At 54.7% G+C, this 25524-nt stretch overlaps 1 protein-coding gene across 7 annotated transcripts in view; it reads left to right on the forward strand.

Annotated features, from left to right (window-relative positions):
- Positions 1 to 25081, forward strand: part of AKAP13 (A-kinase anchoring protein 13) — a 184106-nt gene extending 159025 nt beyond the window's left edge. For 4 of the 7 annotated variants that reach the window (XM_028132592.2, XM_054713362.1, XM_028132596.2 and 1 more), the window contains 20 exons: positions 2015 to 2082; positions 3204 to 3270; positions 4969 to 5104; positions 5913 to 6025; positions 6608 to 6760; positions 7347 to 7597; positions 8609 to 8734; positions 8840 to 8957; positions 10119 to 10367; positions 12190 to 12266; positions 13288 to 13469; positions 13585 to 13667; positions 14734 to 14928; positions 15635 to 15805; positions 16212 to 16282; positions 16741 to 16785; positions 17411 to 17461; positions 18279 to 18728; positions 20147 to 20477; positions 20981 to 25081. In XM_028132592.2, coding sequence (XP_027988393.2) covers positions 2015 to 2082; positions 3204 to 3270; positions 4969 to 5104; positions 5913 to 6025; positions 6608 to 6760; positions 7347 to 7597; positions 8609 to 8734; positions 8840 to 8957; positions 10119 to 10367; positions 12190 to 12266; positions 13288 to 13469; positions 13585 to 13667; positions 14734 to 14928; positions 15635 to 15805; positions 16212 to 16282; positions 16741 to 16785; positions 17411 to 17461; positions 18279 to 18728; positions 20147 to 20477; positions 20981 to 21030 — 2987 coding nt within the window. In that variant the 3' untranslated portion in view covers positions 21031 to 25081. The remainder of the gene's footprint in view (positions 1 to 2014; positions 2083 to 3203; positions 3271 to 4968; positions 5105 to 5912; positions 6026 to 6607; positions 6761 to 7346; positions 7598 to 8608; positions 8735 to 8839; positions 8958 to 10118; positions 10368 to 12189; positions 12267 to 13287; positions 13470 to 13584; positions 13668 to 14733; positions 14929 to 15634; positions 15806 to 16211; positions 16283 to 16740; positions 16786 to 17410; positions 17462 to 18278; positions 18729 to 20146; positions 20478 to 20980) is intronic. The other 3 variants (XM_054713359.1, XM_054713358.1, XM_054713361.1) reach the window with 3 other exon arrangements.
- Positions 25082 to 25524: the final 443 nt, after the last annotated feature.

Here is a 25524-nt window from a genome sequence, read left to right on the forward strand (position 1 = left end):
CTGTGCGGAGTCAGCACAGCTCGGAAGCAGGCTGAGTGGTGGTCAAGTAGGCCCTTGAGTGTGTTAAGCAGATGTCCATGCAAAGTGTTGATCGCTAAGACATGTGACCATATTAGCGTTTCATCTGGGTGGTGGGTGTGGGGCCATGTGTCCGAAGAGTGACTTCGTGTGAAGAGTTGTTTACCAGAAGCACCTTTTAAACATTACATCTGCTTTTATGGTTCTTCAGCTGAAGTTGTCTTTTAAATCTCACACATTGGCCGGAGCACTTGAGTATTGCTGAAGGCTAAGTATTAGCACCACGCCCTCAGCGAGTGACGTCATTCTCCGTGGGGCGATGGGCCTCATCGGGCTGCAAGGCCTGCTCACAGGGCGCTCGTTGGTCAGTTTTTGTTTGTTTGTTTAAACCCCCCCCCCCCCTTTATTTCTTGAGAGAGAGGAAGGGAGAGGGATACAGAGATGGAAACATCGATGACAGAGAAGCGTGGACCAAGTAGGCAGGCGTTGAGCCACTGTAGAGAAAGGAATGGGAGAAGGCCTTGGGGTCTGGGATTCTGGCAGTCCCCATCCTAGTGTCATCCCCTCCTCATCATCACTCCATCCCCCCCACCCCACCCCCGTCCCATTCGTACGTACGAGCTAAGAGAACATCTCGGCCCATAGTGAGGGAGTTGGCATGCGCAGGAGCTGTGCTGTGTAGTTCCTGAATCTGTGTGAAGCGTTGCTTAATGGATGACATCTGGTTCCTATTCTCAGGGAGCCTGTTCCCTGGAGAGGCAGTTGTCCCCACAGAGGGACGTCTTATTTGTTTCGACTTCACCTCTGGCCTTCTGGCTCAGTCCTGGTGTCTGACGTCATGGCAGCAGTGAGCACTGCTGGCCCCTCGGAGGCACAGAGGGCTGGGCTGCCACGCCAGTGGCCCTGTTAGGCCAAGAGAGTGACAAGTAAGAATTGAGATGGCCTGGCCGGTGTGCCTCAGTGGTTAGAGCATCGGCCCTGGTCCAAAGAGTTCCAGGTTTGATTCCGGTCAAGGGCACGTACCTGGGTTGCGGGTTCCCCAGCCTGGCAGGCAGCTGATTGATGTGGATCCCTCACATCCATGTTTCTCTCCTCTCTCCCTACCTCTCCCTTCCACGCTCTCTAAAATCAGTGGAGGGAGTATCCGTCACTGAGGATTAAAAAGCAAGCAAACAGCCCTGGCTGGTTTGGCTCAATGGATAGAGCGTCGGCCTACGGACTGAGGGGTCCCAGGTTCGATTCCGGTCAAGGGCATGTACCTTGGTTGCGGGCACATCCCCAGTAGGGGGTGTTGCAGGAGGCAGCTGATAGATGTTTCTGTCGCATCGATGTTTCTGACTCTCTGTCCCTCTCCCTTCTTCTCTATAAAGAATCAATAAAATATATATATTTTATTTTTTTAAATATAATTTTTTAATTAAAAAAAGAAAGCAAGCAAACAAACAACAGAGTTGAAATAAAATTGTGTCCGTGGCAAACTGTTGTGTCTTCTTCATCTGTCAGGGAAGTCTCCCCATTTGCTGATTCAGGGCTGCCAGAGGCGCTTCGTTCTCATGACCTGTCTTCTGTGGCTCTTGATTGGGGGGCGCCCAGGTAGAAGGACATACACAGGTTTTCAGACTCACACGCTGCCTCTGATATAGTCACACGTTTCCCAGCCCCTTTGACGGGGGCTTTACTTATGAATTTCCTCGTGACTCAGGGTGTTGTATCGATGGCAGACACTCTTAGTTTTAGTTCTGGGAGCCTTTCAGCTTCCTGCCTGAGATCCCAGACTTCGAGTCCTCGTGAATCAGAAACCACATCTGCTCTTGCTTCTCTCTGCCTCCGGGTGACATCACACGCCCGCCTGGGAGAAGGCCCGCCGGCCTCGCTCCGTCGCTCTGTTCCCCGTGTGAGCACGGCCCCGGGAGCTCTGGGCTGCTGGGGCCCACGCCGGAACCGGGGCCCGGTTTGCTCTGTGAATGACACCTGTGGGTTTTTGCTTCCTTTTCAGACTGCAGTGCCTTTGTCCACAAAAGCTGTCGAGAGAGCCTGGCCTCCTGTGCGAAGGTCAAGATGAAGGTAAGACCTTTCTGCTGAACCCAGCAGGTCTCAGAGCCGGGAGGGGAGGTGTGGGGGGTTTGTCTCTTTTCATCTTTGGTACCAACTTTGAGACCAAAGTAACCCCCCAAATAAATGTTTTCCTCTTAAGGAATTTATCCTCTTTCCAGTGACGGTACTTGGGAATTTCTGGCTTTTGGAAAACGCAGTGTTTTCAGAACTTGTTCACGTTAGATACGTTTCTCTGAGGTTCTCTTTGTGTCGCTTTTAGAGTGATTTTCTCCTTAGCTACGTCTGCAGACCTACTCTGCCATTCACTCACGGCTTCCTCATGCAGGACCCCGGGGGAGCAGGTGGGGGTCGGGGGCTCTGTCATGCTTGGGCCTGGGTGTGAGGGTGAGATGCTTGTCCGGCAGCCCCTTCCTCCCGGGGCATGGGATGGTCCCTGCCTGAGCATGCGTGCTGTGGCGCAGTGTGTGGCGGTGCGCCCTGCTTCTCAGGCGGCCGGAAGAGAAGAGCGTGGGTTTGGGGAGTAGCTTTTAGGTGCCCGGTGTGTTGTAGTCACCCACAGTCCCTCCAGCTACGTCTACACGCGTGCTCAGTGTGCCGTGTGATTCATTGATAACCAGACACGCTTACCCAGTGCCTTGGCCCCAAACTCCAATGTGCATCAGACTCACCTCGGGGCTCGTTAGAAGTCAGCTGACCGGGCCCACCTTCAGAGGTGCAGGTTCCTGGTCGGGGTGGGCATTTCTAGCGAGTCCCTAGCTGGAACCCGTGTGGAGGTGACAGACTCGTACCCCGGGTCTCATGAGGGGTGCCCGTCGCTGCCGTGGCTGAGAAGAAAGCTGATGGGCCATTGGCCACGGGGGGATGCTCAGGTGGCCACGAGGTAGAAGAGTGCCATCCGGGGATGGTGGGCTCCTTCCAGGCAGGAGAGAGCACATTTGTGGGATCCGAGCGAGTGGCGGGCTCGGGGGACGGCCCGCAGGGGACTGGCTGGGACTGGGATGCTGAAGACTTTGCCGAGGACACAGCGGGGAAGGGGGAGCAACTGGCCGTCTTTCTCCTGTGGCGTCTGGAAACGTGACAGAAGGTGAAGAGAAAACGCCACCTTCACGGTTGCCTTTCTCTCTTTCCAGCAGCCCAAAGGGAGCCTTCAGGCGCACGACACGTCGTCCCTGCCCACCGTCATCATGAGGAGCAAGCGTGAGTAGCTCCGCGCCTCTCCTGGTTCTTCTTGCCTCTCGATCAGGACCTAAACATCCGCACGTCTGTTCGTTGGTTACTGATCATGATGTGAATGTCTGTTTTGTGTTAGGTTAGAGAAGGCTGCAGGCATAGTGACCAAAAGCTTACCATGTCGTCATCAGTCTCTCAGAAGGTTTCTAGGTAGTGTGTGTGTTAGCTTAAAGGCGGCTCGGTTGGTGGAGCGTCATCCCCTACACCGAAAGGTCGCGAGTTCAATCCCCGGTCCGGTGCGTGCGGGAGGCAGCTGGTCGATGTTTCTCTCTCACATCGATATTTCTCTCCCTTCCTCTCTGTCTAAAAATCAAAAACGCATCTTGGATGAGAATTTTTCAAAAGGCAGCACCGAGATCCTGGCTGTTTAAGCCAGTGACCCCTGTGCACCTGAAATGCCTACTCCGTGAGTTGCCAGTTATATTTGCTGTTAGTGCCTCACCCTGGCGTGAATCAAAAGCGCTCTTGATTTAAAAAAAAAATTTAAAAAAGCGCTCTTGCTTATTAAACGGCTTGATAGACCGGGAAGCGCTTCTTTCTTTTTCAAAGGCTTCAAGTGGTCCACGTAACGAAAATCCTACTCCCGTGCACATCGGCTGTGTGTTCAGTCTGCGCAAGGCTCCACTTTGGTTTTACGTAACATAGTTCCCTTTTTTACTAATAATATTTACTTTTCAGTTGCAGTTGGCATACAGTATTATCACAGCTCCCATTTTGTTCTCCATCCCCTTTCTCGTTCCGTTCCCTCCTGGGTGCCGACTGTAGTATGTCTAATGTGCGTCCTCTAATCCGTTATGGTTAAGACTGCTACGTGGTGTTCTCCCATAAATATTCACCACGTTTTAATTGCCAGTTCCCCCAAATCTGGATGTCTGAGTTTCTGACTACTGCCATAAATAAAGCAGTAATGATGCCATCTTAATTGGCTCTATGGGAACCTGTGTGCGACTTACCCCTGAGGCAGTGTTTTTCAACTGTAGTTTCTGGATTAATTAGAAGTGCAGATTCTTGGACCCTACCCAGACCTACTGAGTCAGAAATTCCAGAGGTTTAGCCCAGTGATCTGTGTGTTTTTTTAAAAAATAAACGTATTTATTGATTTCAGAGAGGAAAGGAGAGAAAGAGAGAGAGAGAGAGAGAGAGAGAGAGAGAGAGAGAGAGAGAGAGAGAAGATAAGAGAAAATCATTGATTGGCTGCCTCCTGCACAGCCCCCTCTGGAGAACAAGCCTGCAACCCAGGCGTGCCCTAACCGGGAATCGAACCAGCAACCTCCTGGTTCCTGGGTTGATGCTCAACCCCTGAGCCACGCCGGCCAGGCCATAATTTATTCATTGAACTTCTTTTTATATTCATTTGTATCACATCCAATCTTTTATCAATAACGTTGCATTGAATAACTTTGGACATGTGTCATTTCAAATACAAACAAGTTTATCTTCTGGAATAAACATATCCTGAAATAGCATTATTAGATCAAAGTGTATAGGCATAGACAGTTTTAATAGAAATTGCCCAATTGTCCTCCCTGGAGTTTTCCACCCATTCCCGCTCCCCCGGGGCAAGTTGGCTGTGGAGCAGCGGCTTCTCTGTGGCCTTTGTCAGATGAGTCAGTCCTGGTGGGCGGGAGCCGTGACGCTCAGTTGGTGTCTTCTCTCCCTTCACAGCCTCGCAGCCCAAGGAGCGCCCTCGGTCCGCTGTCCTCCTGGCTGAGGAGGCCACCGCCGCCCCCATGTTCTCCAATAGACGGTCCCAGCAGTGCGTGTCGCTGTCCAAAAGTGTCTCCATTCAGAACATCGCTGGGTGAGTGGGTTCAGGGATAGCACAGTGATTCCAGGTGACAAGGGCACAGTCGTATCATTGGACAGAAGGGTTCTTGGTACTGGGTGTGGAGTGCACAGAGTGACCCCGAGGAGAAGGAGGATTACGTTGGATCACTGCTGGGGCCACAGTTTGTGACAAGGATCCCCTTCAATCACCCTCATCGGGCCAGGTGGTCCTGTGCTTCTGTATATCATTACCCCGCTTCTAAGCCCCTGAGTTCTGAAAGGGTGATTTCCAATCAAAATAAGAAGTAGGAATAGGAAAAGAGATGATTTCATTCTGAATTGTGAGTGCCAGTCACTGTGTCATATCACAAACATTTACTGGTGCCTACTGTGCTAGCTGGTGAGTTGGGGTCAAGAGAGCAAAAGAATAACCAATGTCACCCCAATAAATTTAATAAAAAATATTTTTAAAAAATTTTTAAATCCAGTGTATTATAAGTGCTCAGTCTATAATTGGGGAACAGGAGGGAAAATGCAGTGGTTAGACAGTGAGTTTCCAACAGAAATTTCTTCTATAATGTGTATACAGTTTGCAGGGGGCGGCTAGTATTTTCCTTCTTAACTATCATTTTAAGAAAACCCAAGGCTCAAAAAGTTCAAGTTTGCAGTGACGTTAGTGCTTTAGCTTGGATTGGTGGTTCTGTCCTGGGTTCCCGCGTAAGCCTGTGTGTGGGGTCATGCAGTCCATCGGGCCGCGGTCACTGTGATCGTCCAGGTCCTCGGGGGAGAACGCGAACCGCGGCTCACCACAGTGCATGTGACGCGCTGCTCTTTGTCCCCAGAGTTGGCAACGATGAGAACATATCAAACACCTGGAAATTCCTGTCGCACTCAACAGACTCGCTGAATAAGATCGTCAAGGTCAACGAGTCCACGGAGTCCCTGACTGACGAGGGTAAGAGGAAGTGTGGGCTACACTGCGTCTCTGTAGAGACTGAGCCGTTGCACCACCCAGCGTGGAGGCGTTGGTGGAATCTAGTGCCTGCCTCTCCCTTACCCCTGTGAAGATTGTCTGAATTGTCTCTAAAACACCCAGTGCTTTGTGATAAATTGGTAATCAAACTTGTCCACTTGTCAGATAGCTGTCCATTGAAAGATGTCCTTGCTTTTAATATGGTCGTATTCTGGTACAAAAGCTTTCTCTGCCTCCCCATCCCCGCCCCCAGACTTTTAGGTTCTAGCTCTCTTGGCTCAGTGGTAAGCCTACTGTCTTAAACCAGCGAAGTTTCCAGGTCCCATCCAATTCCTACTTCACGTAGAATCGTGTCTTAACGACAGTTGGTTTGTGTGATGCTCTCCACTCCAGCAGAGCCTTGGGGAGAGCCTGCCGCTCCCAAACGGGCAGCGAGTCCCTTCTCACAGCGGAAGGTGGTCTGTGACTCCCCCGGGTTAATGCGGAGTGTCGGCAGTGGTCTCTGCCCGGGCTTCCGAGAGGTCGCAGAGCGGGGTTCTGACGCTGGCTTGTTGCTGTTTGGAGGAGTAGGTACAGACATGAATGAAGGGCAGCTGATGGGCGACTTCGAGAGTGAGTCCAAGCAGCTGGAGGCCGAGTCCTGGAGCCGCGTCGTGGACAGCAAGTTTCTGAAGCAGCAAAAGAAGGATGCGGTCAAGCGGCAGGAGGTGATCTATGGTGAGATCCTTCCCTGGCTCTGTGGCACCGGATGTGCGTGTGCCCGGGGGTGCTGTGGGCTCCTTCACTGGGCTGTGGAGAGTCACTTCTCATCTGTAGCATCTCAGAGATTTTCCTTTAAAACTTTGAGGTCTAGAGACACGATCTTCTCCCTATCCCTCTTCCTCTCTGAAGTTGCTTTCTCTCATTTTATTGGCCATTTTATTTAATACGAGTGCTTATTGATGCCACAGGCCGAACAAGTCTCTGGCAGCTAATTGCCTCCGCCGCACTAGGGACGGGCCACTATTTCCTGTTTCTAGGAAATAGGAACAAGGTGCATTATGAAAGGTTTCAATTCCAGTGAAGGCTGATGGGGAAGCCGCGGGTGGCGAGGCCTCCAGCACCTGCTGCGGGCCCCAGGGGAGCGGGAGGAGGAGGAGGAAAGCGCTGTGGGAAAGGCGGCTGCTGACCGCGGTTTACTGTGTAAAGTGGCTCTGAGAGCCCGAGACCCCGGGGGCTGTTGGCAGCGGCAGGGTCTGGGAGGAGGGCCCTGCAGCGGCGCCCCTGACCCCTGACCCCTGACCGCCGAGCGTTGTCCCGGCAGAGCTGATGCAGACGGAGCTGCACCACATCCGCACGCTCAAGATCATGAGCGACGTGTACAGCCGGGGCATGATGACCGAGCTGCTCTTTGAGCAGCAGATGGTGGAGAAGCTGTTCCCCTGCCTGGACGAGCTGATCAGCATCCACAGCCAGTTCTTCCAGAGGATCCTGGAGCGGAAGAAGGAGTCCCTGGTGGACAAGAGCGAGAGGAACTTCCTCATCAGGAGGATGGGCGACGTGCTGGTGAATCAGGTGAGGGGGGCGGGAGGCCTGGGGCTCAGCAGCCAGGCACTCGCATCTCGGCTGTAGCGTCTGTTAACTTGGTGCGCAGGCAAATTGTTTCTCTCTCCGAGCCTCAGTTTCCTTTTCTGTAAATGAGGACAAGGAGCTTTTCTCTCCTAATACGGTTTTGTTTTTTGTTGTGTTAATATTGTTGATTTCAGAGAGAGGCAGGGAGAGGGAGAGAGAGAGAGAAACATCAGTGATGAGATCATCATTGATTGGCTGCCTCCTGCACGCCCCCTACCAGGGATCAAGCCCACAACCAGGGCATGTGCCCTGACCAGGAATTGAACCCTGACCTCCTGGTCCATAGGTCAGTGCTCAACCACTGAGCCACGCCGACAAGGCTATGATTGGCTCTTTTCATTTAGAAAAATGCTTTCAAGTTTCATCAGTATTGTGGCATGTATGAAATCAGTATTTCTTTTCCTTCTGTGGCTGAGTAATATTCATGTATGTCACAATTTATGTGTACATCTATCCTTTGATGGACATTTGGGTTAGTTCCACTTTGGGGCTATTTGAATAATGAATGATGAACATATGTATGTATGTTTTTGTGTGGACACATTTTTTAAATACATGTTTTTATTGACTTTTAGATGGGAAGGGAGAGGAAGAGAGAGAAACATGGATGAGAGAAACACATATCTCAGCTGCCTCCTGCATGCCGCCCTCCGGGCCTGTGCCCGGACCAGCAGTCGAGCCTGGGGACCTCCTGGTGCCTGGGACAGTGCTCAGGAGCCACACCAGCTGGGCTGGGCACATGGCTTTATGTCTAGGAGTGGACCTGCTGGGTTATTTAACTTCTGGAGGAACGGCCAGACTGTTTGCCAAAGCCGCCGCTGCACCCTTTGAATCCTCAGGGCAGTTTATGAGGAAGTATCTTGGGTTCTGCAGACAGACTGGCCGCTTTGTACAAAACGCTGCTCCAAATTGAGCGCCCGGGGTACGGCCTAACTTCCGCTCTCCTCTGTGCAGTTTTCAGGGGAGAACGCCGAGCGCCTGAAGAAGACGTACGGCAAGTTCTGTGGGCAGCACAACCAGTCTGTGAACTACTTCAAAGACCTCTACACCAAGGACAAGCGCTTCCAGGCCTTCGTGAAGGTAGTGACGTGCCGCACGAACGCCCGGGTGGTCCCGGGCGCCCTGTCGCGCAGCGTGAGCCGCGCCTCCGCTGGCGGGTGCTGACGCTCTCTTACTTTCTTGCAGAAGAAGATGAGCAGCGCGGTCGTGAGGCGGCTGGGCATCCCCGAGTGCATACTGCTGGTCACCCAGCGGATCACCAAGTACCCCGTGCTGTTCCAGAGGATCCTGCAGTGCACCAAAGGTGAGCACCCCGGCCCTGCACCGCGCCCGGGCCCGTGCCTGGGTGCCCCCAGCCCAGAGAGCCACTGAGGAGTGCATTCCTGCTTTAGGCGCCTAAAGGGATCCTGGGTTTTTATCTTCAAAACCGTGGTGTTTTAATAAAAACGTGAAACATCCGCCCTGGCCAGTGTGGCTCCGTGGCTAGAGGGCTGGCCCATGGACTGAAGGGTCCCTGGTTCGATTCTGGTCAAGGGCTTGTACCTCAGTTGCAAGCTCAATCCCTGGCCCTGGTAGGGCACATGTGGAGGCAGCCAATTGATGTGTCTCTCTCACATCAATGTTTCTCTCTCTGTCTCTCCCCCTGCCTTCCACTCTCTAAAATTCAATGGAAAAATATCCTCGGGTGAGGGTTAACAAACAAAAACTTGAAACATTATGTCAGCAGACGTAGAGTGGATCATAGTAAGAAGGAAAGGATTGATCCCATCAAGGATTCAGTGACCTGGGCGCATCCTCCCTCCCTTTCCTCCGTCTGTCTGTCTGTCTCTCTGGAGCATGCGGGCACCTTTCCTTCCTCTTCCGCCTCTCAAGGCTCGTATCCCTCCCCCGGGACCCTCACCCCCAGGTTCCAAGGGCCCTTCTGTTGCCTCTGTAACCTGTTTCCTTGAGCCCACGTCTTCTAGGCTCCCTTCTACCTCCGTGACTTCCTAAATAAACTTTCCTAGTTTGGGGGGAAGAGTGCAGTGATCCAAATAACTTCTCCCTGTCACGGGACGGGGGGTAGTTCCCGCCGATTCCTCCCGTAAGCGCTGGGATTGCCGCTCCTCCTCACGCACTCAGGCTGCCAGTCTCTCGTGGCTAATCCTGCTCGTAGGCCGTTACGTGAAAGCGGAGCTGACACAGACAAGTAAGATACTTGTTGCTCCTCTTCCTCCCTAAAAAGGTTTGGCTCCTCCTACTTGAGAACATAGCATATAATTGTATGTTCCCTATATTATTGCAAATGTCTAGCTTTACTTAGATTCCAACTTGTGCCCAAGAGCGGGATAGGCACGTGACCACAGACAGCCTGGCATTGCTCCGACAGCGTGCCCACGGGGAGAAGGCTGGGGAGGAGGGCAGGGCCCCTCCTTCTGCCTTGTCTGAAAGGCTCCCTGGGAAACCACTCTCCTTTCCTTCTCAGACAATGAGGTGGAGCAGGAAGACCTGGCTCAGTCCCTGAGCCTCGTGAAGGACGTGATTGGAGCCGTGGACAGCAAAGTGGCGAGTTACGAGAAGAAAGTGCGTCTGAATGAGATTTACACGAAGACAGACAGCAAGTCGATCATGAGGATGAAGAGCGGCCAGATGTTTGCCAAGGAGGACTTGAAGCGGAAGAAGCTGGTGCGGGACGGGAGTGTGTTTCTGAAGAACGCGGCGGGCAGGTTGAAAGGTGGGGTTCGCGTTTTCTCTCTCGCTCTGAGCAGGTGCCAGAGGACAGCGGGCAAAACCCAAGTATTTTGTTAGAAACTCACCGCCAGGTGTTTCTGAGGGAGCCCATACCCAAACATCATGCAGGAGCAACCATCATTTAATGGTTCTTAATCTTGTATCCAAAAGGTCTGGTTTGAGATAGCTTGTAAAATCATGTAAACACACCGAGTTTAGCCCTTGGCTCAGTGGATAGAATGTCAGCCTGTGGACCAAAGGGTCCCGGGTTCGATTCCAGTCCAGGGCACGTACCTCTGTTGCAAGCTCCTCCCTGGCGCAGGCCCTGGGTGGGGCCATGCAGAAGGCAACCAATCGATGTGTTTCTCTCACATCGATGTTTCTCTCTGTCTTTCCCTCTCCCACTCTCTCTGAAAATCAATGGAAAAATATCCTCGGGTGAGGATTAATTTAAAATACAGCAAGTTTATAGGGAAATGAAGTGGGGACACTGGAAAAGAAGATTTTAGGAAACAAAGCAAGGGGTGAGGTTGACACGCAGGTGTTAAGGAGGGTGTATGTCCCTACAAGAGAAGGGAAACAGCCCAACTGGCCTGGCTGCGGCTGTCCGCACTGCCCTCTCCCGCTGTCTCTGAGCTGCTGGCCGGTCAGAAACACCTGCCCTCCCCCCCGCCCCCCGTGAGGCCTGGATTTTCCAGAGCTGCGGCTGCCTGGAGCTGGCTCCTCATTCTTCCCTTTACAAAGCCGTTTATCCACTCCCCAAACGAAAACTAATCGGCCCCAGCTGTTGGCATGAAGCTGTGGTCCAGCCCGCAGCGGAGCAATAGGTTTTCCGACCTGAAAGGCCGCCAGTGCAGATAGAAGTGGGTGTTGAGTCATTCTCACCCCAAGTGAACTCGTGCCAGGAACAGCCCGTACTGTGTGGGTGCCCGTTGAAGAGGGGTTTTCTCCGGGCCCCTGACACTGAGCATGTAAACCTCAGGATCCGCTGAGGGTGAAACTTGTGTTTTAGAACTTTTTTTTTTAGGCAGGCACCTGAATTATTTAAAAGTAAACTTAAAAGAAATAGAAACATCAATGAAGAGAGAGAATCATTGATTGGCTGTCTCCTGCACGCCCCCTCCTGGGGATTGAGCTTGCATCCCAGGCATGTGCCCTAACCTGGAATCGAACCTCGACCTCCTAGTTCATTGGTTGCTCAGCCACTGAGCCACGCCGGCCAGGCTGTGGCCTTGTGATTCCCAGATCCAGCTAGAGATGTTCATGTGTGTTACTTGAGGAGCAGAGAAGGATGTTTCCATGCCTGGAGAGGCTGAGGTGGACTTGACACCAAGCCCGCGTGCTCACACCTGCCTGTGAAATCAGAGGGCGGTGTGCAGCCGTGGATTCATCATTACACTTAGCTGGTTTTCTGCATCACCGTTGGCAGCGTTCCTGCCTGCGATCCCACGCCTTTCCCATCACTCTGATCAGAAGGTGGGAAGTCTGCGACCTGGGCTGTTTTGTGGAATATGTTGCTGTCTAACATCTGTTCAAGTCCTGCTCTCCCATTATATTCCTCAAGTATTTTATTCTTCAAATCCTTCCGCATGAGCTGGATCTTTTCAGAACTAAATACTTAAACGTTTCCAAGACAGGGCATCGGTGATAAAAATCCCATTTTGAAACGCCTCTAAAGCCTGGTGACCAGATCCAGGCCATGGCGCCACGTGAGGCCTGCAGGCTGCCCTGCCTGGCTCCGGTGTGCTGCCGAGTTACCGACGGAAGTGCCGTTCCTGAGCTTCCCTGTTCAACAGCCATTGTTCTCTTCTCTCCCCCCACTGCAGAGGTCCAAGCAGTTCTGCTGACTGACATTTTAGTTTTCCTTCAAGAAAAAGACCAGAAGTACGTCTTTGCGTCATTGGTAAGCTCAATTGTTCGCCTCTTCTGTTTGTAATTAATAACAGTATTCAGGACAGTTTAGGGTAAATTGAACATAAATTAAACACTGTATTGTTGGTCTCCCAGGCTCTCAGAATCAATCAGCTCAGGACAAATTTGTCTGGATCATTTTTAAAAAAATATATATTTTATTGATTTTTTACAGAGAGGAAGAGAGAGGGGTAGAGTTAGAAACATCCATCAGCTGCCTCCTGCACACCTCCTACTGGGGATGTGCCCGCAAACAAGGTACATGCCCTTGACCAGAATCGAATCTGGGGCCCTTCAGTCCAAAGGCCAACGCTCCATCCACTGAGCCAAACTGGCTAGGGCTGGATCATTTCTTATATAACAACAGTTTTCTGTCCCTCTCCCAAACTCCCCCATCCCCCCAAATATAGTTTTTGTTTTTTTCTGTTTCTTTACAATCCGTTTGAGAGCCTTGGACATTTGATCACTGGAGTATTTCTCACCTGTTATGCCCCATAAATTATGCTAATTTATAATATTGCTAGCCAGATTCTGTGAGGAACATGGAAGGATTCATCATATAGAAAACATGACTCAAACCTGCATAGCCATAAATTGTCATTCCCTTCGTGGAACTTTTTTCTGTTTGATAAAATGTAAGTAAAATAATGAGATATTTCTCTCTATCCTACATATACCATTGTTTAACCATGTGCTTCAAAAAGGCATCTTGCCTGGCTGGTGTGGCTCAGTGGTTGAGCATCAACCTACACACCAGGAGGTCATGGTTCGATTCCAGGTCAGGGCACATGCCCAGGTTGTTGGCTCCATCCCCAGTAGGGGGTGTGCAGGAGGCAGCTGATCAATGATTCTCATGATTGATGTTTCTCTCCCCCCCTCCCCCCCTTCCTCTCTGAAATCAATAAAAAAACAAATGAAAAGGCATCCGTTCTCACCTGAGATTGAAGTTGTCCCTAAGAGTTAGACTGTTGTGAACATTTCTTACATCTGCCCCTCCCCCCACCCCCTTCCAGGACCAGAAGTCCACAGTGATCTCCTTGAAGAAGCTGATTGTGAGGGAGGTGGCGCACGAGGAGAAGGGGCTGTTCCTGATCAGCATGGGGGTAAAGGACCCGGAGATGGTGGAAGTCCACGCCAGCTCCAAAGAGGAGCGCAACAGCTGGATCCAGAGCATCCAGGACACAATCAACACCCTGTAAGCCCGCACGCCCGCCCCGACCTCCCGCCTCGCGCTTTCCTAACAGCCCGGCAGCCCCGGGGTAATCCATGTCTTAGGACTCTTTCCTCTCGTTTTATTTTGGTTGTGTTAGGAACAGAGATGAAGATGAGGGCATTCCTAGTGAGAATGAGGAAGAGAAGAAAATGCTGGACACCAAAGCCCGGGAGTTAAAAGGTAAAGCTGTTGGAAGTGGCCCGAGACCCTGTCTGTGGTGTCCTCCCAGGGCCTGGGTTCCAGAGCTGCCCTGCAGACACTCGAAAATGGGGGATCAAGAGCTTTTCACAAGAGAAACCAGGTCTGAGCTGTCACAGTCCTGATACAGAGCAGACGTAAGACCGTGTCCCACCCTAGATCCCAGGAATGTTGATTCTGTTGTCTTAGTATCAGTCGTCTGGGACCCTTTGCCATAGAAGACTTTGCAAAAATCAAGGTCACATCTAAGATTAAACCAAGAAGGAAAGGTACTTGAGGAAAAGAATTTTCCAATCAACCTGTTTTTATGTTACCCTGGCTACCGTGCCATACGTTCACAAATGAGTTATGAGGTGGTTTGGGAGAAGTGTGCCTATTGATTACGCTTGACCACTGTGAAGTCCCTACTGTTTTGTGTGGTCTTATCAATATCCTTGCAAGACTTGGATTCTCACGCCCATTATGCAGATGAGAAAGCTGAGGCGCACAAAGGCCGAGCAAACCAGGTCCCACCTACAATTCACAGCAGAGCCAGGATTTTGCTCCCTGTCTCCTGACAGCAGAGCCAAGTGTTCACCCCCCTTTGCCGGTGCTGGGGTATTAGCACCAGCAGTAATTGAAGCCATGGGAGTGAAGGAGGCCCCAAGAGGAAGGTGTGTAAGGCTAGACAGCAGCCCGGGATGGAACCAAGGGGCCCCCCCGTGCTGGAAAGGATGACATAAAAGACCTCCTTATGACCTTGGAGCGAGTCAATGTAGTGATGAGCAAAAGCCAGAGAGAGGGTTGAAGAGCAAGCAGGAAGTGTGGGCGTGGAAAAGAGCGCTGGCTTGTGACGTCAGGAATCCCCGTGTTTGCTTAGAAAGACCAGGGGAGGTTACTAGATAGAAATTACAGAAGGAAAACTTGATACAGTCAGTCTCCAGAATGAAAAAGTGGGGGGGAAGCTGTGTTGTCTGCTGTCCCATAAGATACCACAAGGTGGCGCTCGTGTCTCAGTCACCGCATCTTAAGGGATCAAACCACCAGTCCTTTTCTCCACCCACCTCAGAACAACTTCAGCAGAAGGACCAGCAGATCCTGCTCCTACTGGAAGAGAAGGAGGTGATCTTTCGGGACATGACGGAGTGCAGCACCCCCTTGCCGGAGGAGTGCTCCCCAACCCTCAGCCCTCGAATCCTCTTCCGCTCCAACACAGAGGAAGCGCTCAAGGGAGGACCTTTAATGAAAAGTGCAATAAATGAGGGTGAGCTACGTTCAGTGCTGCATCTTCTTTCCCCAGTGTGGTTTATACACTGTTACTTTTTAGTGTTAGGTTTATACACTGTTACTCTTTATTGTTACACAGCGCAAACACAGAAAACAACCCCAAACAAATACTTCACTTTAGTGAGCTACCGGGTGAGCACCTTTAAAAAAAAATTGATTTTAGAGACAGGGGAAAGGAGGGAGGGTGAGAGAGAGAGCAAGAGAGAGGAAGGGAGAGAAACATCGATCCGTTGCCTCCCGTATGCTTCCCAACCTGGAATCGAACCTGCAACCTGGCTATGTGCCCTGACTGGGAATCGAACCCACAACCTCTTGGTGTGTGGGACAACGCTCCAACCAACTGCGCCACACGGCCGGGGCCAGGTGAGCACCTTGTAGCCACTACCCAGGTCAAGAAATAAACTGTGGCCAGTAACCTCAGCAGCCCTTCCACATGTCCTGTCCCCATCAGAGCCGGCTCCCTCCCTCCCTCCAAAAAGAGAGGTACTGAAGGCAGGTGATCACTGGCATTTCTTCATGGTTTATGGCCACGTACTCTTTGTAGACACTACTGCTTAGTCTTGCTCCTGTGTTTTTATGTGTAAGATTTAATATACAGCCCCTCCCATCACCCTTTTCCACACAGTTTATGTTGGAAAAGTCTGAGCTTTTTAACGTGGGGTTTGCATATTTCCTCTCTCCAGTGGAGCTCCTTCAGGGTTTGGTGAGTGGAAGCCTGGGGAGCCCCCTCGGACAGGCGGGGAGCAGCCCTGTGGGGCAGGAGGGCCCCGTGGGCCCCGTCGGCCCTGTCTCCTTGCCCCGGAGAGCAGAGACCTTCGGGGGATTCGACAGCCATCAGATGAACGCTTCCAAAGGTGAGTGAGTGTGCGCTCGTGCTTCATAGGCAGTCCTGGGCTAGCGCACAGAACTAAAACCAGTCATTTGTCTCAACCATCCGTGATGTCTCAGTGAGACTCTAAGAAGGACCTGCTGCCAAAACACGCAGGGACCTGTCTCAGTGTCAGGTTCACGTTGAATAATGAAGGGATTTCTAGGTCTCAGCTAGGCTGCAGCGAGGCATAGCACTCCCCTTTCCATTTGCTTCTGGGTCTTCTGCGTCAGTAGGAAGGATTAGGAATCACTTGGCTGCCTCCAGGCGGCCTCCCACTCTTTGTCCTCAGTGGGGTTCAGAAATATCGTATCCCTAAGCCGTGTATGTTGTGTTCGTTTCCTGGCTAATCTGTCTCCCAGCTGAAAGAACGTACCTGCTTGTTTGTTTAGGAGGAGACAAGGAAGAGGGAGACGATGGCCAGGATCTGCGGCGAACGGAATCGGACAGCGGTCTGAAAAAGGCATGTCTTCCCAAAACGCACTGCCGCCTCCTGGGCACTCCGCTCTGACTTCATAGTCTTTGAGATTCGTCCACTTTGGTCTCGTTTTGGATTCCCGACTTGCTGTTTTTGTTTCCCACTTGATTTGAAGAGGAAAGCGCGTGTTTAAGCACGCGGTCCTGTTAGGAGTCCCCGTACCCCTGGCCGCGTGGCCTCTCGGCTTAGAGCTTCATGTTTACATTCATGGCTCGGCCCTGCAGGACCAGTTTTGTCAAGAGGTTTGTGTAAAGGGCCCAGACCAACATGAACTCTTGACAAGGCTCGAGTAGCAGCTCAGCCTGGAACCTTCATTGCCCTGCACGAGAGGCTGAGGTCGAACAGGACAGAGGAGCGCACAGTGTGACCTAGACACACGCTGGATGTGATTCTTGCCCCGGAGCTTCGCGCTTTTACATTGTAAACTGGTTTTTGTTTCATAGGGTGGAAATGCTAACCTGGCGTTTATGCTAAAGAGAAACAACGAGGTAAGGGCGCTGTGACTTCATTGTAATTGCTCCATTTTCCTGGTGGTGAGCAGGCTGGCTCCGGGCTGGGCTGTCATTCTGGCACCGGCGTCACGTGGCTTTGTGCCGAAATGTTGCCTGTTACCTTAGAGCTCTGTTATGGCTCTTTTACGCTTGACGTTTTAATCTATTTGAATGTTTTTTGTGTGAGCCAGGGTTCAAACTTCATTTTTTCCAAAGATCTAGCTAATTTTCTCAGAACAATTCATTGCGTATTCTTCCCCATTGATTTGCAAATGCTCCTTTACCGTATGCTGAATTCTTACGGTTGGCTTTGGGGCTTTCTGTCCTGTTAGATCGGTAGGTGTGTCATTTCTGTGGCACTCGTTTTAAATACCCGGAGCTTCATAATACATTTTACTATGCTCTGAGGCCCCGCCTACCCTCCGTTCTTTGTTTGGTGGTGTTTTTCTTGGCTACCTGAACCCGCTTCTTCTCTTGGGTGCTTTCAGTTTGAAAGTCTTCGGTTGGCATGCAGGCGCCTTGCTGTGCGTGGGGAGGTTCCAGTGGGTCAGATGGCCGGCGGGGGGCTAGGGGAGGGCTATGGGGGGGTCGTCCTGACGGGAGTCTCCGTGTGTCCCCGCAGCAGGTGGTCCAGAGCATCGTTCACCTCCACGAGCTCCTCAGCACTCTGCAGGTGCGTGCCTCCTCTCCCGCCCCGCACGCATTGCCTTCCAGGAGAACAGTAAGGGGGGATGTGGCGGCCTGGGTTTTAGGTTCTAGGTTACTTACGGGTCAGTGGGGCCCTCGGTCTAGAGAATGGGCCCTCGCGGTGAGGAAAGGCTTGGACGCAGCGGTAGAGTTTGGTCAGCCTTCTCAGTCTGGATGGGCCGAGGCGGCAGGAGCGCCGGGGGCCTGGGAGGCCGCGCCACGAAGCACTCTCCTCGGGCCTGAGTGTGATCCGCGTGCCCCGGGCCCATGTCGCTCTGGGGTGTGGCGGCCTCCCAAACACCTCCTCTTCCTTTTTTTTTTTAAATATTGATGTGAGGGAAACACATCGATTGGTTGCCTCCTGCATGTGCCCTGACCAGGGCCCGAGCCCGGGGGGAGCCTGCAACCTAGGTACATGCCCTTGTCTGGAATCGAACCCGGGACCCTTCAGTCTGCAGGCCAGTGCTCTATCCACTGAGCCAAACTGGCCAGGGCCCAAATAGTCCTCTTAGTGCTTTCTGGGAACATCCTGCCATTCTGCTCACTTCCGTTCTCAAAAATCTACCCAATCCCATCCTGCCTGCTCCCACCCCAGGCACACACTCCCCACCCGGGCAGTGCCCGTGACTGCAGGCAGCACGTGCCAAGTTTGCCACAAAACTGGGTCCCCACACCATTGGCTTCCCTGGTGGCTGCGCCCCCGGCTCTCCCGGAGGGTGTTCCCCAGGCCAGCTCCAATGTGAAGGCAGAGTCCTGTCTAGTGCCCGGCCAGACCCTCACCTGTCCCTCCTGGTGCCCCGCAGGGGGTGGTGCTGCAGCAGGACAGCTACATCGAGGACCAGAAGCTGCTGCTGAGCGAGCGGGCGCTGGCCCGCAGCTCGTCCCGGCCCAGCTCCCTGGTGGAGCAGGAGAAGCAGCGCAGCCTGGAGCGGCAGCGCCAGGACCTGGCCGACCTGCAGAGGCAGCAGGCGCAGCACCTGGAGGAGCGGCGGCGGCGGGAGCGCGAGTGGGAGGCCCGGGAGCGGGCGCTGCAGGAGCGCGAGGCCCGGCTGGCCCAGCGCGAGGAGGAGGTGCAGCGGGGCCAGCAGGACCTGGAGCGGGACCGGGAGGCGCTGCTGCAGAAGCGGGGGGCCTACCAGTACGACCTGGAGCGGCTGCGCACGGCCCAGAAGCAGCTCGAGAGGGAGCAGGAGCAGCTGAAGCGGGACGCGGAGCGGCTCAGCCAGAGGCAGCTGGACCGCGACGCCTGTCAGGTAACGGGCCGCGGTGCCTGCCGGGGACAGCGGGCAACTGGAACCCGTGTGCTCAGCACCAGGAGGAAGGAAGCGAGGGAAAGGCCGTTGTATAAACTCTCTTGTCACATGAAGGGGCGGGGAGGGGGTGAGTCTTTCCTCCTGTTTTCATCCCCGGAGGTTGATGGGGGAGTGGAAATGCATGGTGTCTGACATGGTGGCCAGCCAGCTGGGACTTAGGAGCAGCCCCTCTGCTCTGTCCCACGGAAGACATCAGAGCGGCCCTGGCCGGTGTGGATCAGTGGTCAGAGCACCGGCCTGTGGATCGAAGGGTCTCAGATTCAATTCCCAGTCAAAGGCACCTACCTGGGTTGCGGATTCAATCTCTTACGTCCATGTTCCCCTCCCCTCCCTGCCCCCTCTATCTCCCGTCATTCCACTCTCTGAAAACCAATGGAAAACATCCTCAGGTGAGGGGTAACAAGAAAGCAATCAGAACGCCCCCGAAGGAGCCTGTAGCCGGTGTGGGGAAACGGGCCGAGGCTCAGGGACATGCCGAGCCTGTGAGCACCGGGGCAGGGAGGGCTGAGAGGACGGGGCGGTGGGCTCAGGGCGTCAGTCCGGGGAGCCCACCCCTGGGAGGGAGGCAGCGGCTCTTGTGCGAGAGGGTGTCCGTGCTGGGGTGCTGGGGTGCGGGTGGAGGCCCTCGTTCTGTAGCTGCTCCGTGGAGATGCTGGAGCAAACGCTGGGGCAGAGGGGAAGCCTGGGCGGGCAGATCGCCTGGTATCTGCACGTCCTGTGCCATTTAATAGATCGATTGACCTTGGACCATGAAAGAGAGTTCAGCTGACAGCTTCTGGAAGGGGCGGTTCTGCTCGCTGCAGAGACCTGTGTGTGACGCCAGTCCTCGGGCTCCACGGGCACCGAGAGCTCGGGTTGGCCGACGGCCCTCGTCTCGCTTTATCTTGGTTTGGCCTTTGACCAGAGTAGAATCCTGGTGCAAACGCCACTCCAGCTGCTCTGCTTCTCCCTAAACAGGCTTCTAGACTCTCTCAGCCCCGAAGTAATCCCCACGTCCCTGTGCATCAGCCTTCAGATCCGCAGCCCCCCTTTCTTCAGGGAGAGGGAGTTCTTTTTTAGGCTGCCTCGTCCCAGGTCCCATTAATTCTTTATGACGCAGGCGTTAAGTGCACGCAGTGGCAATAGTAATGGTGTCAGAGGTGATGTTTTCCACGCTGTCAGAGAGACTGCGTGGGCGGGGCCGGGAAGCCGTTCTGCACCTGATCTGAGCCAAAAGGCCGAGAAGCGATAAGGGAAGCGGTTCTGAATCTCTGTATTGGGGACTGGAGCTCAGGGGAGGGGCCACGCCCTGGCCAGCCTCCCTGGAGGGAGCGCCGGGCGCCGCAGCCCTGAGCACCCCTTCTCTTGCTCGCGTGCAGGTCTCCCACCCACACACCAAGCTGCTGCGGATCCCGTCCTTCCTCCCCAACCCCGAGGAGCCCCCCTTGCCGCCCGCGCCTTCGATAGCCAAGTCGGGGTCGTTGGACTCGGAACTCTCGGTGTCCCCGAAAAGGAACAGCATCTCTCGGACACACAAAGACAGGGGGCCTTTTCACATACTGAGCTCTGCCAGCCAGGCCAGCAGAGTGCCCGAGGGCCCCGGCCAGGCCCCGGCGCCCCCCTCCTCCTCCGCCCGCCTGTTTGGGTTGGCCAAGCCCAAGGACAAGAAGGAGAAGAAGAAGAAGAACAAAGGCCGCTCTCCGTCTGGGGGTGAGTCACACACCGGCTCCCGGTGGCCGGGGGGGGTCCTTGGAGCCCGAGAGGCGGGTGGATGTTAGTGGCGTGGGACAGGTTAATGAGAGGGACCCTTGGGGTGTATGACAGCCAAACTGTTCTCCTTCTCACCAAACCCCCTTGCACCGCCCGCAACAAACCAAGACACCAGTTCGGGGAGCCTTCCAGGGAGCTCGGTGCGGCACATGCGTGCAGGGGGTGGCACATGCGTGCAGGGGGCGGCACATGCTTGCAGAGGGCAGGCGTTCATCTAGCTCAGGAATGAACCCACCGACCGGGAGCACCCCAGCCTCCCCCCTTCCTCGGCCTCGTCCAGGGACTTCAGTATCACGCAGGCTCCTGGCAGGAATGAGGCGGCGAGCAGGGCGGCCCCCCAGCCCGCCATCTGTCTGCAGCTTAGGAGCCTTGTGTTTGGGGAGGAAAAGGGGGGAGTTTGATTTTTTCTGAATTTCTTTGTCCTTCTGTGCCCCCTTTTCCAGACGGCCCCGCATCGGAAGTGCCCGCCGAGGGGGAGGAGATCTTCTGCTGACTCCCCTCCCCGCTGGCCGTGGCACCAGCCCACCTCCCGCGTCCCTGCGTGCCCGCTCTCCTGCGCGGACACCGCACTCTTCCAGCATCGCTCCTCCGCGCTGCAGGGCCGGGACCTGAGGGCAAGGTCCCGCGCGTTGGTGGGTGAGGAGGCCCCGGACTTCCCCACCCCGGCGACTGGGTTGGGGCCGGGCCTGTGGAGGGCGTCACACTGAAGGAGTGTCCCCGGAAGTCCCGGCGATGGCGTGGGCCGTGACAGGACTCCTAGAGCTGAGAGAATGTTCCCAGTGAGGTGTGAGATGCGGGGCCGCCTCTGAAACTCAGCCGCAGGAGGAGGGGACGTCCTGTGTGTGCAGGCACAGTCCCGTCTGCGCGTGCGCGTGCGGCTGGCAGGAGCGCGCAGTCCGTCGGTGAGCACTGCGCAGGCGCTGCAGGCCTGGCTCTCACCGCTGGGCCCCGAGGCGGTTTCCCACCCCCCACTCCGCACCCCTGTTTGCATGTAGAAGGGATGACGGACACGTGTGAAAACCAGTGAGAAAAGACTGGTGTGTTTCAAAAGCATACGATCTGCACCTCCCGACTTTGGCGTTGCCGTCAGCAGAAAAAAGGGTCAAATTTCATGGATCACTTGGGAAGAAATCCTGCCCTGGCTTTCCAAGGTGTTTGCCCGCATGTTCTGGGCGCGATGACGCGGAGGCCTCCTCAGCACGACCCCTGCAGGGTGACACTTTTTGGTTGTCACCGACCAGTCAGAAGTGGCCACAGCCTCCTGGCAGTGTTCCTGAGGGCCACGGTGGCTCCCGGGGACGCTGGTCCTGCCTGGCGCTCCACCAACAGGGACCCGCTTCTCCCGCGGCCAGCTTGTCCCCGCCCCCGGCTGGGCTAGGCCCTCGCTGAGCAGTCCCTCAGTGAAGGGGTGAACTGCTCTCCGCCAGCACCGGGGAGAAGGGCCGGCCTGTGGCTGGGAGGGCTCTCACTCTGGCTCGGAGGCTTGGCAGAATTTAACTTCTTAAAAAGTTCTTAAAAAACCTGGAGGCCTGTTGGTTATTGCGCTCTGCCCCTTTGGAGATGCCTCAGATGCGGCCTGTTTCACGTCCTCTGTCTTCTCTCCTTTTCTCCTTGTGCGTCGGGTCTGTATTTGCTTCCAGCGTGTCACCAGCTGGGCGGTGCGGGCGGTTCGTGGGCGTGGCTCCCCTGCGAGGCCGCACCTGCCCCGCCGTGGCTGCGGGAGGGACACCGGGACACGTGCTTCACCGCGGCTCCCACCCCTGCCTTCTGCCCCTCAGGAGCCCTGACCATCCTTTTTTAAAAAAAAAAAATCTGTAACTTGGTGCTTGATGAATTGCAAGCTGGCCTTGCAGATGGAGATATTTATCTTTCAGTTTATTTGGAAGAGGTCTGGTTTAAGATTGTTAGCTAGTTTCGTTTTATTTATTGTGTGTGTGTGTCCGTGTCTGTGTGTGTGTGTCCGTGTCTGTGTGTGTTAAGGGCGAACATACTATCCCAACGGTTTCCTCTCTGATCACTGTGGAGGGTGAACGGCGGCGGCTGCTCACTCCTCAGTGTCTGCAAGTGCCTTGAAGGCCCCAAAAGAAATGAAGGGGGGAAGGTCCCTCTCCTGCCCCCCCACCCCCAGCGCATCCTCTGGCCTAGGGGTGTCTTCTTGCCACCGAGGAGGGACGCTTGCCTGATTCTGTCATTGAGGTTTCTTACCCTGCAGCAATAGGCCTGAGGAATAAAACCACCCGATTCCTCCGTTTCTCCCGTAACCATGTGCACACCCCACCCCTCGCCCACCACCAAAGACCTGAGACAGCCAGCAGCCGGTCCCCCAGCTTCGCGGCACAGCCGTGCGTGTGCGTCTGGCTCTCCCGGAGCTCAGCTGTCTTCTTGTCACCTGCTGGGGGGACCCCCGGGGCTTCATGTCGCAGAAGCGCTCGCTCGAAAGGAAGTACTGGGTCCGCGTGCGCCCGGCCGCTGTGCCCAGGGACGATGCGATTGGCTGTCAGGGCTGCTGCCCAGAGGCGGGGCACAGGGCCTGTGTGTGTGGCTGCACAGCTTGGCTTCAGCCTGAGACTCCCGCCCCGCCCCGCGCCCCCCCCTCCCCCCCCACGTTGAACGTGGGGGTTTTGCTGCTGTGCCTGTACTTCTGACCTTGGAACTGCTCCCTCTTCCCTGGGAGAAGGGGCTGTCTTCTCGGGTGACTCAGGTTCAAGTCCTCGTGTCCCCACGCAAGGACGCTGTGCTTCTCCATCAGCCTCCAGAGGTCAGGCGCCCAACATTGTGTTTAAGTTTTGGGGGGACGAGGGAGACACCTTCCGGAGTCCCCAGGTTTCCAGAATGGAATGAGCTCCCTGGAAGGAGGGGCACCTTCTCTCAGTTCTGTCATCTCAGTAATTGCCACCCTGCCTGGGTGACGTGCACTTTCCACGCTGTCAGCTGGCTTCGCTTTTGTGACCACTGTGTCAGCTGTTCCCTTCTTGGAACACGCAGAAGGTTACAAACACGCAAATTGCCACAATTCAACCTTTGCCAGCGTTCCATCCTACCCCTGTAAGCTGTATGCGGGCAAGAAATCCGTGTCAAGATTTTTTTGGAAAAGGTACGAATCTTACCTTTTTTCCTCTTAAGTCTCAGGGTGATACCACTGAAACTTGTCCCTCCGCTCATCTGCCCCTCCTCTGCCGCCTTCCCAGCCCGGCGTTAGCAGGGCAAGCGCAGTGTGAGGCCCTGGGGGTTTGGGGACCTTTCGGGGCGGGAATAGAGCGCAGAGGGTTTCACAGATGGGCTCTGCCTTAATAAAAGGGGGACCACACGTAACCTTAGAGGCCAGGCGTGGTCCAGAAGTTGCTCCTCACTGAAGTCCTTCCTCCTCCGTCCTTTAGCCTCCGGGGTTCTTTCTCCCCAGCGGGTCTTTCCTCCGGGGGTGTGAGCATTGACAGGGGAGCCGCGTTCTACTCCCGTGTCGATGGTGCAGTTGTGCCAGAGGACAGCGAGTCCTGGGAGGGGTGTAGAGATGGGCCGGTGAGGGGGCTCCAGGGCCACAAAGAGGGAGGTTTGGAGGGGCACTGGCATCGACCCCCCTCCACATGCCCTTGGAACGCGGAGCCCAGAACTGAGCCTGCAGTGACGGTGGTGGGCGGAGGGGGGTGGTGCCCGGCCCCTGCCCAGGACCGTCGGACAGCATGGCTGTGGTCCTGACTGGCCGGGCCCGGCGCTCTGGTTGGCCCGAAAAGACGGGGAGGGCACAGTGCTTGCCCCGCTGCTTCCTTTTTCTTTCAACGTAGCGTACCACTCCTCCTGAACCAGCGCCTTGGAACGGACTGCCTGCTGGCCGGGTGTTAGGATGACACGTATGTTCATGCGGCCACAGTAGGAAAAACACACACAGGCTGCTTCCTCCCCCGTCCTCCTCTAATGGAAGTTATGCAAAGAGACAGGCCTCGAATCACTTCTCCATCTCGTGAGGTTCAAAGATGGGCAAACCCAAGTGGTCCAGGCTCTCCGCCGCAGACCCTGCTGAGCCGCTGCGGACACCCAGCCGGAGCCGGCCTGGGCCGGGCCTCCCTGCGGCCAACGGAGGATCGGCCCCCGCGCACCCCGGTCTGCACCCCGCTTGTCACCTCTGCCTTTTGCAGCCGCCCGACAGGAAGGGCAGCGAGAGCGCCGACAGGGCCCTGCCCTGTGGTCACGGTTCAGCTGTGGCTTCCTGTGTGTCACGCACCCCAGGGGGGCGCGGGGGCCCCGGACAGGCAGGAGGGTGACCGCACACCCGCGTCTCCGCTCTCCTCCGTGTGTCCCCTGCTGTGTGACATTTCTGTGCTGATCCCATTAAGTAACGGGTGAGACCCGTGTGCTGTATATGCCTTTGTAATTATGTATAAAGTAAACAGTTTTAAACTGTAAAGATTTTTTTCAGTGTGTTTTCTGGAATTTTGCCACAACATACTGGCTTTGTATTTTATTTATCTTCCTGTCTAGTTACTGGCTTCAGATTCGTGTAAAGTCCCCCCCGACCCTTCCAAAAAAATAAATGTTCTTTACGTCTCCACTGCGGCTGGTGTGTTGCTGTCCGTCCGGGTCTGGGCTGGCTGGAGATAACTCTGGGTTCCTGATGAAGGGGGACCCCCCTCCCCAACTCCGAGGAGAGCCTTCTTCCCAGTGGAACCTAGTTCTGCATCTGGGGACAGGAACCAGGAGAGCCTGAAGCACTGCTGGCTCCTCGGGGACTCCCACTCTCGCCACAGCCGGACCGCAAACCCCGGGGTGCCAAGTGCAGGAACTCTGTCCAGTTACATCAACGTAGTGGAGGAAAATGCCCTTTGCCATAGGATCCTCTATGGGAAAAGATGGAGAATTTGCCTTTCTCTGCCAGTTTTCTCCACCCCCATCCCACTCTCCAAACAGGGCAACTGTCAAAACCTGATTCAGGAAGGAAAATCTTATTTGCCTGGAGCCCCACAGGGATGGGCTGGATTTGATCACAGCATGCGGG

This window comes from Eptesicus fuscus, chromosome 25 (genome assembly GCF_027574615.1).
Source record: "Eptesicus fuscus isolate TK198812 chromosome 25, DD_ASM_mEF_20220401, whole genome shotgun sequence".
NCBI lineage: Eukaryota > Metazoa > Chordata > Mammalia > Chiroptera > Vespertilionidae > Eptesicus > Eptesicus fuscus.